This window comes from Protopterus annectens, chromosome 8.part0 (assembly GCF_019279795.1).
Source record: "Protopterus annectens isolate FY-2018-M chromosome 8.part0, PAN1.0, whole genome shotgun sequence".
NCBI classification, from domain to species: Eukaryota; Metazoa; Chordata; order Ceratodontiformes; family Protopteridae; genus Protopterus; species Protopterus annectens.
In genome coordinates this window covers 533,966,338-533,983,012 of record NC_056741.1, presented here as the reverse complement: position 1 = coordinate 533,983,012, position 16,675 = coordinate 533,966,338, and the positions used below count along the sequence as shown (strand labels likewise).

General features: G+C 45.6%; 1 protein-coding gene across 1 annotated transcript in view; it reads left to right on the top strand.

The window, feature by feature from the left end:
• Nucleotides 1-16,675, top strand: part of SETDB1 (SET domain bifurcated histone lysine methyltransferase 1) — a gene marked incomplete in the record, with an annotated part of 3,089,600 nt that overhangs the window by 853,344 nt on the left and 2,219,581 nt on the right. The window contains 1 exon segment of the mRNA XM_044080041.1: nt 9,860-10,061. Coding sequence (XP_043935976.1) covers nt 9,860-10,061 — 202 coding nt within the window.

The following is a 16,675-nucleotide window of genomic DNA, read 5'->3' as shown; positions in this document are numbered from 1 at the left end:
CTGGTGACTCCCTTTTAGCTCAGACAGCATTGGTTGCCAACTCTTCTGCATTTACTCAAGGGCAATCATCGCAAGTTACTTCACAGGGTGGATCTACTCACATGGCAAGGAATCTGTCATCCATCCTCACCAGTCCACTCTTCAGCTGGTACTGTGGGTGATAGGATTTTGATTCCATACGGACACCTTTTTTCTCAGGATGTGCTTAGGGTCCTGCAGGAGTCAATGAAGCCCACAACTAGGAAATTCTACTTATCCAAATGGAGAAGGTTTTCTGTTTGGTGTCTTTCTCTTAACGTGGATCCACTTTCTGTGGAAGTTCCTTTGGTTCTGTCTTATCTGTGTGAGCTGTCCAATGTTGGGTTGGCTTATTCATTTGTTATGGCCCACTTATCAGCCATCTCTGCATTATCACCTCCTTTAGCTTCTAGATTTGAGGCTAAACAGTTTCTTAAAGGCATCCTGTATATTAGACTTCACAGGAAGCCTGCCCCTCCTCCCTGGGATGTTAATTTTGTTTTAGAAAAATTGACCCAGGCTTCTTTTGAGCCTGCAGCTTCAGCTTCCTTACAGCATTATTCTTGGAAGATGGTGCTTTTGTTGGCCCTTACTTCTGCCAGATGGGTGTCTGGGCTTAAACTGTTATGACTTGTCCTCCTTTTTTTAGGTTTTCATAACGACAAGGTTTCCCTTCATGATGATCCTTCTTTTATGCCCAAACTGGTTAATGAGTTGTCTCCATCAGTCTATTTATTTGCCCACTTTTTTCCCTTTTCCACAGTCTGCTAGTGAGAAGGTGCTGCACACCTTGGATGTGCATAGACAACTCAGATTTTATTTGGGTTAGATTAAGACTTTTCATAAGTCTGATCAGCTGTTTTTTTCTTTTCATCCTAGATCCTTAGGTTTGGCTGTTTCCAAGCAAACAATTTCTTCTTGGATTTCTAATGCCATTTCTTTTTTACGCCTTCCCTGGCCAAGTGCTTTTCTTCTGTTAAGGCTCATTCTTCTAGGTCTTTGGTTTCTTCTGGTGCTTTTTTCAAAGGTTTTGGATACTATTTTTATTCATGCTGCAGCTACCTGGTCTTCCAATTCTAGAGCTGGCTTTGCTTGAGCCATTCTCCATGAGTTGCTGGAGAGGTCTGCTGGTCCATCCTCTTCCCTCTCTTCTTTCTGACCTTTTGCAATCTCCCTGCTGTAAAGAATACTGCAGCAGCGAAATGGAAGGACATAGTACAGTTGTGTAAGATCTTACCATAGTGGTAGATGTCTTTCTCCTCACTGTGGCAGTATTCACTCCCTTCCTCCTTCCTTCCTTTCTTTCTCTTGTGGGTGTACCGGTTACCACTTTTTATTCCTTGGACTGGCATTCTTATTGGGGCTCTCAGTTCTGAAGATGGAACATCACATTTATGCTCTATGCTATACGGGGGGGGGCACACGTGTGATATACAATGTACTCTAAAGCAACTTAAAGGCTTTGGTATACTGGCTGGGCGTTGGGCCGCCCCTGGGAGGGGATCCCTATTGTAAAGAACACTGCACCAATGAGGAGAAGGGCATCTGTCGTTATGGTAAGATCTTACACAACTGTACTTTGTGCAAAGGAGCAAGTGATCAAATAGGGTTAGATCTTTAATTGCACAAAAGACTAGATATAGGTCTCCATAGAGGTGTCTGTAAGAGACTGAGTAAAGAAGCTGCCAGTCTCTCCTGATAACTAAGATTTTTGAGGATACTGATCTTTTTAGTTATGTCTGTCTGAGGTCTCGGGTTGTGTGATGTATTTAGATAAATACATGCTGAAAGGTGCATTTATACTCAGTAATAGGTAAAGGGAAATTAAGATGATTTTGGATCTTGTTGAAATGCCTTTGGAAATTAGATGGGCCAGTTAAAATGATGATGTTCAAATGATAAGGAATTCTCAGTAAGTGTACCTGGATCCCATACAGCAGTTATTGGAGAGGTGCATCTCCTATATGGTACATGAAGCTCTTTTGTTTACCAAGATGAACTATGCTGCATGGTTTTTTTTTTTTTTTTTTTTTTTTTTTTTTTTTAAGCCGTATTGGAACAGTTATGAGTTATTTGAAGGACATCCGGCATAAGCAGGTTATATAATAAAAGTAAGAAATTGCTGTCTAAGAGCAAGGAGGAGCAATCTCAGAATTGGAAGCACACCTGTGTCCCTCTTGAATAGGGGCAGTTGGAGCCGATTTAGATCTGCTTATAACATAAATTGTATCTCTAGACCCTTAAGAGAACAAGGGTTAAACTTGGCTAGGCTTGTTAGGACCCTAGGGCCATTAGCCTAGTAACCTGTGAACCTATGAAGATTGAATAGCAACACCCAGGTTACTGACATCTGCAAACCTAGTTAACCATATGCCAGAAGTGCTAGTGTGAAGGTCTGAGAAATGTATGCCAGATAGAAGAAGGCCCAAAACTTAGCACTGTGCTGTACCACTGGTAACTGTGTTGCTTTCAGAGGGGAACTTGCTACTCTAACCACATAGGTTCTGTCAGACAGCCAGTTAGCTATCCATTGCACAATGTAAGGATTTATATTCAGATTTACAAGTCTATCGATAATGCCTGCTTGGGGAATAGTGTCAAAGTTCTTGGCCAGGTCTAGATATGCTATGTGCACTGCTTAACCACTGTCCACTGCTTCAGTTACTTTTTCAAAGAAATTAATGAGGTTAAAGAGGAAGGGACCTTCCCTTGAAAAAGTCAAATCCGGAGTCAAGAGATTTTCAATGTCCAGATTCATGAAATCTGAGTTAGTGTGCTTCAAAGCTTTACCTATGAGACTAGTGAGACTAATGGATCTCTAGTTGTCAGGGTCTCTGATTGAGCCACTCTTTGTGAAATGACATTACAATGGCCGTTTTCCAGATTTCAGGAATGTAACCAGCAGAGAGGCTTAGATTAAATAGGTGAAGCAGGGGTTCAGAAAGGCCATATTTGGCTATTGACAGGGGCTGTGGATGAAGTATTCTTAGTATTTGCAAGAGCTGAGAGAATTTGTTCCAAAGTACTTGGAGAGTGGATGGGATTAAAGAACCTGTGGGATAGATGTAACTTTGGATAGATAAATCTGTTAACTAGGATATTAGCGGTTTCCTTTGTTAATCTACTTAAAGTTGGTAGAGAAATCTGTCTGGCAGGGACTGCAAGAAATCATTAATGTTTCCGGCTTCAGAAAGTCTGTAATTTTTATTTTCTCTTGCTTTTGTGCATTTTAAACAGGGAAAAACGAGAGCTAGGTAGTCCGCAGGAATGGTGCATTGCCAGCTGTAAAAACCCTTCGTATATACAGTTGTGGGAGAGTCCATTGAAATGTTTATTTTACAAGATCTTCTCGATAAACTGTATGAAGTAGTATTTCCTTTGTATTTGTGATGTGTGGTATGTATACATGTATATTTATGTCTTGCAATGGGTGCACATAGTATTCTGTAGACTGCCACGACTGATGTCAACATGATGTGTTGAGAGTACATTGTCACTCAATGTAAAACGGAGGAAACAGCATGGAGATCTTTTTAATAGTTTCAGCAAGCATGGAATCTGCCATATTTACAAGTGTATAAGCATGTACCACCCTAAAAACTACCTTTAGTAGGTGAATAACATTTTAGCTGTGGTCCTTAACCTGTTTACCTGTATGATCTGAAGTAGTTACTTCATTTGTTCTGCAACCTGTGGGTCTCGGATCCGACCGGCAGCTTTCCAAGCTTCAAGATCCGAGCTCCTAGCTCCTCCCCTCTACCCACAATCCCCTGTCACCACCACACTACCTCAGATCGTTTTTGCCGCGGCTTGAATAACAAGCATCCTGAGAAGAGCTCCTGAGCTTAGAAAGGGAAGTGAATAATTTTCTTTCAGAAATGTTTCTAAAAATTTTAAAACTTAAAAAGGAGAGTATTGAGTGTTTCTCTACCCTTTTTTGTTTTCGGGATTGCGTTTTCTTTTTTCAAACCCTTCCCCTAGGTGTTTGGGCGTGTGAGTGTGTGTTTGTGTGTCAGAAAAATGGCCGAAGGCCATAAAGCTATTTTTTCAAAGTGCACTGGGTGTGGCCATCAGCTTTCCCCAGCTGATGGCCACACTCAGTGCGTTATATGCCTGGGGGTTGTCCATTTGTCTTCAGACTGCCAGGTTTGCGCAGCCTTCAACCCCCGGGCTGTGAGGGACAGAAGGAACAGACTTATTCTGGCGGGATTGCTTCCCCCGGAGGAGGAGGCCTCTTCCTCCTCTCCCTGCAGGGTGCAGGCTACCCAGGTAGCTTCGACACCCCTGATTCCCTCGACTCAGGCTGGGACTCAACCTCCCACTACTGCCTTGAGTACGAAGGAAGTTCAGTCTTCTCCTTCTAGGGATAAGCACAGGTAGAAGCACAGACACGAGGCGAGCCGAGCCTCATCCCTCGGCTCCACCTTCAAAAATTGTTAAATCACCTCTGAGGGTGTCCGGACCTTCTCCTTCTCGGCTCTGATCTCCTTCCTTCTCACCGGAGCCGGAGGAGGAGCTCCTATCACCCTCTCGGTTGTCGAGGCGGCCCTCCAGACCCGCCTCTATGACCTCCTCTAGATCTACTAGGTCTCTCTCCGACGCCGACATGGATAGGATGATGCGTTGATTTTTGCAGACCCAAATGCAGATGGGGGTGCTCCTGCCCCCCCCCCCTCCACAGGGGGGGAGTGCAGCTTCAATATTTGCCCCGATTTCTCCTTCTTCAACCCGGATCCGGGTTTTGGTGTCTTCGGATCCAGGCCCTTTCGGAGCCGGGGTTTTGTCGGCACCGGTGGCCCAAGCCTTCTCAACGCCGACCATACCCTCGAGTATCTTGGATCCGAGCTCTCGGGGCCGTGGGCTGGGCGTCAGATCCGTGGGAGCGGGTGCATCTTTGGCGCCGCCTATGTCGGAGAGCACCTCCCTTTCGGATCTGATGGCTTCGGCTCTGACCCCAATCCCTATCTCGGAGCTGAGGAGACTGCTTTCAGGGCCGGAAGAGAGTAGTTCTCCCTCAGCGTTCGAGGTAGTGGAGAGGGTGCTGTCGAGGTCTTCCAGGTCCCCGACTCGGGCTTTGGATCCCTCCGCCCCCCCACTGCATACGGGCCTAACTTCCATCATCCTTCCATCGGGACAGCCTGCTCAGACCCTCCAGTTGGTTCCCTTGGAGGAACAAGAGGCCGTTGACGAGCCCTCTTCTGATAGTCCCACAGAGGAGGTGCCTCGTAAACGGACATGTAAAAGGAGGCACATGGACTCCCCCGAGTCCGTCACCACAGATACGGACTTAGAGGAATGGGAAGGTTCCCCAAGGTCACCCCCCGAGGATGTCTCCTTTGGAGACATCATGGAAATGTTGAGTATTAGGGGGGGGTGGTCTGCCCAAAAACCTTCCTCGGATGAGTCCGTATTTCTGGAGGCGTTTGAAGCGGGCCCATCTACCTCCTGGGTGTCCCCACCGGCAGATCCCCTGGTAGATCTCTTGACTACCAGGGCTTGGCAGGAACCTGACACTGTGGAGCCTATCCCACGTCGACCGGATAAAATCCTTAGCCCCCCTTCAGACAGGCAGGCTTGGGCCAAAGGGTCTCCAGTTGATGCCATATTGGTGGCTGCTGCCACTAAAAGAGAACTCTCCCAGGAGAGCTCCACGGTACACCCGTCGGACAAGGGAGTCCTGGGTGCTGGACCGTATAGGGAAGCGGATCTTTGCTTCATCAACCTTCTCCGTGAGGGCGCTGAATTATATGGCGCATATCATCAGGCTGCAGCGGGATTTGATCAAGGAATACACTGCAGCTCCTCCTGAGTCCATGTCGGTCGAGGACAAAACCATGTTCTCAACACACATGGCCACTCTCAAGTCCATTTCAAATACGTCCATGCGGCTACTGTCTTATGCTACAGAGGGAGCCGCAAGGGCCAGCGGAGCAGGTGTTGTCTCGAGACGGCACGCCTGGCTCCGTCTTTGTAATTTCGCAGAACCTTTCAAGGCGTCCTACGCGAACGCACCCTTTGACGGTTCTTCACTTTTTGGCAAGACCGTACGCGATACACTAGTCCAAAGTGAGAAGGATGGGAAGACGCTGTCTGCCGTCAGAGTCCACTTCTCGAGCCCCCAACATTCCTTCTCAAGGAATCAGAGGGGCAAAAGAAGCTGTGGTTCCGCAAGTCTCAGCAAATCCTATCCAGCTTCGGACTCCGCGCCCTCCAGAGGCAGAGGAGGGCAGGGTGGACGCCGGCCCAGAGGCAGAGGGGGAACACGTAACTTCGGGTCTAGGGAGCCTTTTTCCAAGAGACCCGTGCAACAGCTCTGAGGGCAACAGCTCTGAGGGCTTACCCGACTGTCCAGCTCTGGAGACAGTCGGGGGGCGTTTAATGAAGCACCTGTCAATGTGGGAGTCCATCACGAACGATCGATGGGTGCTCCGAATTATATCCAGAAGCTACAAATTTCCCTTCCTGTTTCGTCCTCCCTCAGGTGGTCGCCTCCCCGATGTCCCACCCAATCAGAGAGGCGGCGACCGTAGAGATTTCAAATTTGTTAGAAAAAAAGAGCCATCCAGCGGGTCCCCCCAGACCAATCTGGATTGGGCTACTACTCAAGGTTCTTTTTAGTGCCAAAAAAGACGGGGGACCTCAGGCCCATTCTAGACTTGTCCGCCCTGAACATGTTTGTTCCCAAAGAAAAATTCCGGATGGTCACTCTATAATCTATTCTCCCCTTAATGCAGGAGAACGACTGGATGTGCTCTACAGACCTCAGGGACGCGTACTACCACATTCTAATGGACAGACGGTCCAGGAGGTTTTTCCGCTTCCGGCTAGGGGCCAGTCATTACCAGTTCGGGGTCTTTCCGTTCGGACTCACCTCAGCCTCCAGGGTGTTCACCAAAGTCATGGCAGTGGTTGCGGCCCAACTGAGGCTTCAGGGCTTAAGGGTCTTTCCATACCTAGACGACTGGCTCCTCACAGCAACCAACAGGCATCAACTTTGTATCGCGAGAGACTATGTGCTGTCTCTTGCCGACAGCTTGGGCATCTCAGTTAACATACCAAAGTCCTTTCTTCATCCTGTGCAAGCATTAGATTTCATAGGAGCCAGGCTTGATTCCCGATCTTCTCTGGCCTTCTTGACCTCGGACAGGCTGTCCAGCCTCTCACTCCAAGTTTTGGCTCTTCTTCGCACCAAGGCTCCGCCGGCGGAGTTAGTCCTGAGGGCACTAGGCTCGATGGCAGCGGCTATTGACCTCTGTCTCCATGCTCGCCTAAGGATGCGTATATTACAGTGGACACTCCAAGTTCAATGGTCACTGTAACTCCACCCATTGAACACTCCTATCCCCCTGAGCAGAGTTTGCACGGAATCCCTCCTGTGGTGGCTTCACTCCCCAGAACTCAGGCAAGGGAGACCCTTTGTGACCCCCCCAGGTCACATTAACCACGGATGACTCTTGCCTAGGGTGGGGGTGGGGGTCATTGTTTGGGCAGAAACGTCCAATGTACGTGGACCTCGTCGGAGACCGCTCTTCACATAAATGTTCTGGAGATGAGGGCGGTGCTTCTAGCGTTGCAGGCTCTCCAAGACCTTCTACCTCTAGGAACGATTGCAATACAGACGGACAATATGTCAGTGGTCTGGTATATAAACAAACAAGGGGGAACCAGATCCTACCCTCTTTGTCGAGAAGTCATGAGAGTTTGGGAATGGATGATATCCACCAACCGCTTTCTGATAGCAACGCACATTCCGGGACGATCCAACATTCTCGCGGACAAATTGAGTCGAGTAATTCTCGGTCCTTACGAGTGGTCTGTCAATCCGAAAAGTGCGAAGGAAATTTTCCACAAGTGGGGTTGGCCTCGCTGCGATCTCTTTGCTACTCCCCAAAACACAAAATGCAGCGAGTTCTTCGCAATTCTTCCCCCAGAAGGGGAGAGCCCCAGAGACTCTCTGATTCATGCTTGGCCTCCCGGTCTACTCTATGCTTACCCCCCGCTTCCACTCATGGCGAAGTTCATTCAGAAAGCCGCACGGTTGGGGAGCAAAATTATCCTCATAGCCCCATTCTGGCCTTGTCAAATCTGGTTTCCATACCTGCAGTCTCACATTCTCGACCCTCCTTTAATCCTGGATCCCATTCCAGATCTGATATCGCACCCAACGGGGTGCCCAACACCGAACCTGGTCAACCTCAAGCTCATGGCTTGGTTGATCCAGTTCCACTAATGGCAAGGACTCCCGGTATCTCGTCACCAGTGAAAACTATTCTGGTAGCGGCTCATAAACCGTCCACCAGGAAAATCTATAATAGTAAGTGGAAACGATTTTCTATCTGGGCTAACAGCCAAGGTCTCAACCCATTTACTGTTCAGATTCCTACAGTCTTGGATTTTTTGTCCATGATTTTTGAACAAGGGGCCAGTGCATCAACGGTCAAAGTACAGTTGGCAGCAATATCTCATTTTCATGTGGGAGACGGATTAGGATCTCTAGCATCTACAAAATTGTGTAAGACATTCTTGCATGCTTTCCTTCTCAAGCCACCAGTGAAACTGTGACTCCCCTTGGGACTTAACCTTTGTTCTGCAAGCCTTAACGAAACCAACGATCTTGAACCTGCAGCTTCTGTACCCCTTAAATTTCTGTCCTGGAAAACAGCATTCTTGGTAGCCATAACTTCTGCTAAAAGGGTTTCAGAGCTCCAAGCTTTGTGCATGAAACCTCCCTATCTTATTTTCCATAATGACAGAGTGTCTCTCAGAACTAACCCGTCTTTCTTACCAAAAGTGGCATCTGTGGCAAATATCAATCAGACTATCAATCTGCCAGTGTTTTTCAAAAATTTTCAAAATAAGGGAGAATACATGCTGCATACACTAGATGTACATAGACAATTCCGTTTTCACCTGCACTGGACCAAAGATGTTCGTAAGGCTGATCAACTTTTTGTGTCATTTGTTCCCTCATTCATGGGAAAACCTATATCCAAAGTGACACTGGCTAATTGGATTTGTCAATGTATTTCTTAGGCTTATACGACATCAGGCAAAACAACCCCATTCAATATCCGTGCACATTCCACAAGGTCCATCGCAACTTCTGCAGCCTTCTGGTCCAGGATGCCGTTTGACGACATATGTTCAGCAGCCACTTGGTCCTCTGCTCATACGTTTATTTCTCATTATAAGCTGGACATGATATCTAGAAGCAGGGCGTCCTTTGGCTCCGCGGTGCTTCGGAATATCCTCCCATAGACCACCCAGGTTTCTTGTTTAGGTGGCTGGGAACTCTGTCCCACAGGTTACAGAACAAATGAAGTAACTACTTCAGATTTAGAGGTTATGTACTCACCATAACGTTCCATCTGAGTAGGTACTTCATTTGTCTGCAACCATCCCCCCCTGCCATCCCCCTAACCTGTATCGGGTTTCTAGGATCTTCATGATTCTTGAGAATATCTGAACCTGTTTTTTACAGGTTTTTTCAGGTGATGCAGCAAAACCGATCTGAGGTAGTGTGGTGGTGACAGGGGATTGTGGATAGAGGGGAGGAGCTAGGAGCTCGGATCTTGAAGCTTGGAAAGCTGCCGGTCGGATCCGAGACCCACAGGTTGCAGACAAATGAAGTACCTACTCAGATGGAACGTTATGGTGAGTACATAACTTCTAATTATATTCCTACCGTATGTTGCTTGATTTAATGTGTTGTTGATGTTTCTTCTCATTCTGTGAATTTATTGCAGAGTAAATGATCTACCCAGATGTAGAGAATGAAATCAAATTAGTGCATTGTTTTCATACTTTAGAATTAAGTAGTATGCTTTTTTCCCCCCCACAGGTGTAAACAATAAATTCAAGGTGAAATTTGACAACAAAGGGAAGAGTTTGTTATCTGGTAACCATGTTGCGTATGATTTTCATCCACCAGCGGAGAGGCTGATAGTTGGCAGTCGGGTTGTTGCCAAGTATAAAGATGGAAATCAGGTGTGGCTGTATGCTGGAATAGTTGCTGAGACTCCAAACACAAAAAATAAAATGAGGTACATATTTACTTTGGTTGTTAAGAACAGTATTAAGACATGACCCAGAGAAGCATACCTTTCTTTTCATTATCTCATTGAGAAGTAAGCTATGTTTGCATATGAATGCCTATTTTTCCACTCTGCTTTTAACTGTTAGTGACTGTGTTGTGATGTTTGGAACACATAACAGAATGAAAAAGGAGAAGTGCAGTGTTCAATATTTGTCTGTTTTAACTCAAGCTTGCAGTTTCTAACTTATGCCATGGTCCTAATCTGTGTTAAGTCTTTTCCTTTTCAGCCTTGTGTCATGTCTGCAGCTTGATCACTTAAAGCAATTTTGGCTGTTCTCATTGATTGTGTAACAGCTTCCATAGACTGCTTGAGCAATGAAGCTAAGCAGTATGAATTTTGTTGATGGATGTGAGGTGAGAAGTGTGTTTCTGTTGCTGTAACTATTTACTTTCTGTATTTGGAGGAGTATGACATATTTGACACTTTTTCGTGCATGATGTGTTTGCTGTGAAAGTAGGAGAGTGAAAAGGGAGAGATGGTGACTGTTGATGTTGACACCCTGACCCCATATAGAAAAATGAGGGAGAAAAAAAGGAGATGGTGGAGGTATGTCCTTTGATACCCAGATTGTTTCAGTTGTCATTCCCTGAATTACAGTCTTTACTTATAGGTTACCCCCCATCCCCACCTACAGTAATGCAGTAGATGTTTTTACATATGAGATGTATGTTGAGATTATAACCCATTTTTGTTTAATGGCATCAGTCTGTATGCACTTTTGTCCCATTTGTTTTTCCTGCATACATTATGTTATATATTGTATAATGAAGACCTCCTAGTGACTGGGAGCAACACCAGTGAAGTCCCCTGTCATTCCTGTTCCCATTAAAAAATGTGGTTTCCTTTCTTGTTGAAAGTGTTTTATTACAGACTGGTTGTGTGCAGTTATGCAGTGTACTAAGTACTGTTAGCACACTGGAGAGAGAACCTTTGAAATGTGGGGCTCTGATTACCAACTTCTGAAACTTGGAGACAGTAGGACAGAAAAAATGGACATACATATGTACTGTGTGTGAAATTGCCATTTCTGGAATATTTTTTTTCTCTGAGTTGTCGTTATCTTGGAGTTGGTATATATATATATTTATACACACACACACACACACATATATACATATATATATATATATACATATAGATATATATATATATATATATATATATATATGGGTCTCGCGGTCGTGGTGCTGTGGTAGCGTCGCCTCAAAGTAAGACGCTGTCTGGTTCGATTCTCAGCTAGTGTCTTCTGCGTGGAGACATGCGTGAATGGGTGTGCCTTCGTTGAAGGTTGTGCGTCAGGGCTGGTAACTCGGCATGTAAATATCAACTACCAATCATTAGCAGACCGGAGTTCCGCAGTGGCGACCCCTAACCAGGAAAAGCTGAAAGAAGACTACATATATATATATATATATATATATATATATATATATATATATATATATATATATATATATGGGTCTACTTTGACCCATCGAAATTATGTTTCAATGAAACGTAAATATGCAAACTCTTTTTCACGAAAGTGCATTTTCATGTTCAACTGCTGAACAGCCCCTGTTGCTGTTCTCTTAGTTGCCTTTTCGTGAAAGTGCATTTTCGTGAAAATGCTCTTTCCCGAAAAGGAGTTTGCCTGTTTACGTTTCATTGAAACATAATTTCGATAGGTCGAGGTAGACCCATATGTGTGTGTGTGTGTGTGTGTGTGTGTGTGTGTGTGTGTGTGTGTATATATATATATATATATATATGTACGTATATGTAAGTATATATATGTATATAAGTATGTATATGTATATATATGGGTTCATAGGTTCATAGGTTTATACTAGGCTATCTGCCCTAAGGCATTTATAAGCCTAGCCCAGAGTTTTTGTGGCTTACGCCACCCCTTATGTTAAAAAATACTGTGCCTATTAGTTTGTTGTGCCTCTGTCCAGCAGTGACACAGAGATGATTCCTGGGGTAAACCTAGGATCTCCCATCCACCGGTCAAGATTTCTCTTGAACAGAGCCAGCGAGGTGCTCTGCCTCACATGGACCGGGAATTTATTCCACAACATAGGGAGTCTCTGGGTGACAAATCTATCCCTCCAGCATGTCCTATTTATATCCGTGCTAAGGTTTAAGTCGCTTGCTCTAGTGGATCTGGTAGATTTGGATTTTTTGAGGTGGAGCATGCCCATTAATTCCGGGTTCGACATGGCCTTTTATGTCAGGCACAGGTCACCTCTGAGCAGACGGTATGCGACTGAATAGAGCTGGAGTTTCTTTAGTCTGGCAGCATATGACAGATTTTGGAGTCCCTTTATCCTTTTGGTGAGGAACTTTTGGGGTCTCTCCAATTGCTGCAGGTGTCGGGTGAGATACATCCCGAATGGGGCTTTGTACTCGATCATTGGTCTGATAAGTGAAGAGTACAGGGGAACAATAACCTCAATTAATCTGGATATGAATCCCTTCATGATCAGGTGGGCAATGTAGAAGGTTTTTCTAACCACTTTAGCAATGTGAGTGTCAAAAGAAAGGCCACTGTCAACCTGGGTCCCCAGGTCCCTGATAACCTCTTCTGTGCTTAGTGGATTGCCACCTATATGGTAGCTTGGGGTTACCTTGTTTTTCCCGAAGGGTATGACTATACATTTTTTGGCATTTAACTTCAGGCCATGGCTCTGGCACCAGCTATCAGTTTCAGTGAGACCCCTCTGAAGGATATCTGTGTCCGATGTCCTTTCCACTATGGCTCCCAGTTTGCAGTCATCTGCAAACTTTGTCAGCCATAGTCCTCCTATGTTAGCCTGTACTTCTGAGAAGTAGATGCCGAACAACAGGGGGCCAAGGACTGAGCCCTGTGGGACACCACTTGTGACCGGCTTGGAGTCTGACATGGCGCCAGCTACTCTAACCCTGTGGGTTCTGTCCTTTAGCCAGTTTGCAACCCATCTTGTGACATATGGGTTTACATTTAAGCTGGTAAGTTTCTCTATAATACCCGAGTGGGGTATTGTGTCGAAAGCTTTTGCAAGGTCAAGGTAGGCTGTATGGACTGCCTTTCCTCATCAATGGCCTTGGTGACTGTTTCGAAGAAGTCGACCAAGTTCAAAAGGCATGATCTGCCCTTGACAAAGCCAAACTGGGTCGGGTCCAATGTCTGCAAGTCCCCTATGTCTTTGTTTGAGTTCCATTATGATCCTCTCCATAGCTTTGCAGACCAGGCTTGTTAAGCTTATGGGGCGGTAATTACCAGGGTCCGTAGAGGCACCGCCTTTGTGGAGTGGGACCACAGTTGCCGTGCGCCACTCCTTGGGCACGTATCCTGTGGTAAGGCTAAGGTTAAACAGCTGCCTTATGTGCGGGTTTAGTTCCTCATTGAGTTCGTGTAGCACACAGCCGGGGACACCATCCGGTCCCATTGATGCTGTGTTTTTAGCTTTAGAGAGAGCAGCTTTCACCTGCGCATTGGAGATGTCTGGGAGGCTGCACTCCGCTGGGATAGTTATCTCTCCTTTTGGGGGGGGGGGTGAAGTTTGCACTGAATCTGTCTGCCAGTATGTTGGCAATGTCTGTGGGTTCAGTGATTTTTGTATCATTTTGGACTAATTCTGAGCATATCTGGGAGTTTCCACCCAGGTTTCTAACATAGCTGAAGAAGGCCTTATGATTGTCTTTTGAATCTATGGCAATTTTTCTCTCAAAGTTGGCCTTGGATGATTTTATGAGAGCTCGTATTTTTTTACTAATAATGATCAAAGGTGTCTTCTCTTTTATGGATTTTGCTCTATCATGTAACAGCTTTCTCCTCTTATTGTAAAGTTTGTTTATGGCTGGGGTCCACCAGACTGGACGTTTGCCCTTGGTGGAAAGAGTCTTGGTTTTATTAGGGATTGCCTGATCCATGCAGTCCTGGAGGTGTTCGTAGAAGGCATTTATAAGGGCTTCCACAGCTTGGGTTGTGGTTTCCACTGGCTCGGGGGCCTTGAAGGATACCACACCAGTCTTGAGTAGTGTGAACTTTGCTTTAGAGAAGTTCTTCACTGTGGTCTTTTTTGTTTGGGGTGGGGGCGGGATGTGGATATCCAGTGAGATTAGTTTATGATCTGATCTCACCAATGAGGGATATACTTCCGGTGTGGAGCATTTTGTCCCCATGTTTGTGATGATGAAATCTAGTATATTTTCTCCTCTTGTGGGAACGGTGACTAGTTGTTCCATGGCATTTGAATTTATGAACTCCAGGAACCTTTGGGATAGAAAGTTTGGGCTTGAGTAATGTTCCCAGTCTGTATTCGGGTAGTTGAAGTCACCCAATAGAATGGTGTTTGGAGATACATTTATACCCTCCAGTGTCTTCAGGAAGGCTGTGTGGGGTTCGTGAGTTTGAGAGGGTGGCCTGTAGCATGCTACAAATTGTAGAGCAGTTTTGCCTATGGTTAGTTGAAGTCACCAATTATAATGGTGGTTGGAGATGCATTTATAACCTCCAGTGTCTTCAGGAAGGCTGTGTATGGTTCCTGAGTTTGAGAGGGTGGCCTGTAGCATGCTACAAATTGTAGAGCAGTTTTGCCTATGATTAATTGCACCTGGATGATTTCCGATGCTTCGTGCATTGCCACCAACCTGGAGGTGTGGGTATCCTTGATGAATATGGATACACCCCCTCCTTTTGTGGTGTGGTCCGGGTTTTGGGGCTGGAACGCATGATATGAGGTAAAACCTGATAGTGCCGGTGTGCTCTCAGGAGCCTTGAACCAGGTTTCAGTCACAGCACAGACATCGATGTTCTCCATACTGAGAAGGGCCTCGAGTGCGTACATTTTGAGATTTAGACTTCTGGCATTGAGCAGCATTACCCTTAGTTTCTTCCCATTTTTGTTTTCTAGGGTGGTAGGTTTAGAATTTGAGCCTTGCCTAAAAAAGGCACTATAGGGGTGGCAAGAGCCTTAGCCAATATCCGGAATCCCAGGGGTGACAGGTGCAAGCCGTCCGTTGGGAAGCAGCGTGGCTTGTCAAGCATGTCATCCCAGGCAGACAGACACTGGATCCCCTTTGAATGACACCAGAAATTAAGCCAATTGTTAAAGCTGATCATCTTGTCTCTATGTTGTGGCATCATTCTTAGTGAAGGAAGGATGCTGCTCAGGGTCAGGGTCATACCTGCCTGGGCTACATAATCTGAGAGCTCCTCTATGTCTCTTTTCATGTAGTCCAGGGAGGTACGCCTCAGGTCGTTCACACCAGCATGGACAATGACTGTGTCATATTTGTACTTGCTGTGGAGTGACCCGAGTGCTTGTGTTATGTGGCGGATTCTAGCGCCCGATAGGCAGCTTAATGTGACCCTCTCCTTGTTCAGCCTGGTGAGTGGGACGTCAGTGTGTCTGACTATGGAGTCACCTGTGACAAGTATGTTTGGTGTTGTATTTGGCCTTAAGGGCTGTGACTGCTTTGCACACTGATTTTGTGTTTTATGTGTTGCCTGTGGTGTGTCATGAGGTGGCGGTTGCTTGGGTGTCTGCTTTGGAGGCCTCTGCTGTTTAGGTAAATTTTTGCTCAGAGCCTCTGAGTATGTCTTTGTGTGTTTGTGTTTGATTCATTGTTGTGATAGCTTTATGTGAGACTGGTTTTGTGGTGTGTGTAGTTGCCTTCTCCTCCTGTCTGGTCTTGCCAGTCCTGAGTTGAGAGAGCTCAGCCTCCAGTTTGGCTATATAGCTGCATCTCTCGCAAGTATTTATGTTATGTGGGAGGAGGAGAGGGTTGTCTGTGTACATGAGGCAATTGTAACATTGCCTCAATATTCCCAGATTCACCAACTGGACAGGAGAGGACGCCAGCATCTGGCCCTTCGACATGCTAGAGAAATTAAGAAGTTTGGGGTGTAACTGAATGAGAGAGGACTTAGTAAGGAAGTGGGTACTCCTGGGGGGGGGGTTCGCTAGTGAGGGACTTTGTATAATACAGAAGTGCTAAGCCTGAAAAGAAGATGCTTTTAAGACAAGTGCTGAGCTTTTTTTTTTTTTTTTTTTTTGGAGAAAAAAAAAAAAAAGCTTTTTAGGAACAAGTGCTGCGCTTTTTAGTTAAGGGATATACTGTTTAGATTACTAGTAGAGCAGTTCTAAGGGAAAAAATGAAGAACAGACTTTATGGAGCCAGAAAAAGTTTAACCTTGTTAAACCGATGCTGCTCTAGTGGCAACTCCGCGCTAAAGCGTGCTTGATAGCAGGGGCTGGAATGAGCCAGGAATTGACCCAATACAGCCAATAAAACTACAGTTTCAAGTCAGTAACCACTTCCACGGCAGGGGAGCTGCTCAATATTTTTCACTGCCACTGATCAACAGAGAGACTTTCCTTTAGCCCAAGCAAAAATGGCCTCACAGAAACTTACAAACAGTTCAGGAACAGCAAGCCTGTAACTGAACTTTTTTAAGTCTCAGAAAAGTGGGAAAAAAGCAATATTTTTTTTTTTGTTTTTGTTTTTTCAGAGATAGCACAGGTTCACAAGTAATATCAAGTTATAACAGTGCAGTAAATGACCCCACACAAGAGTGCTAGGTCAAAGAC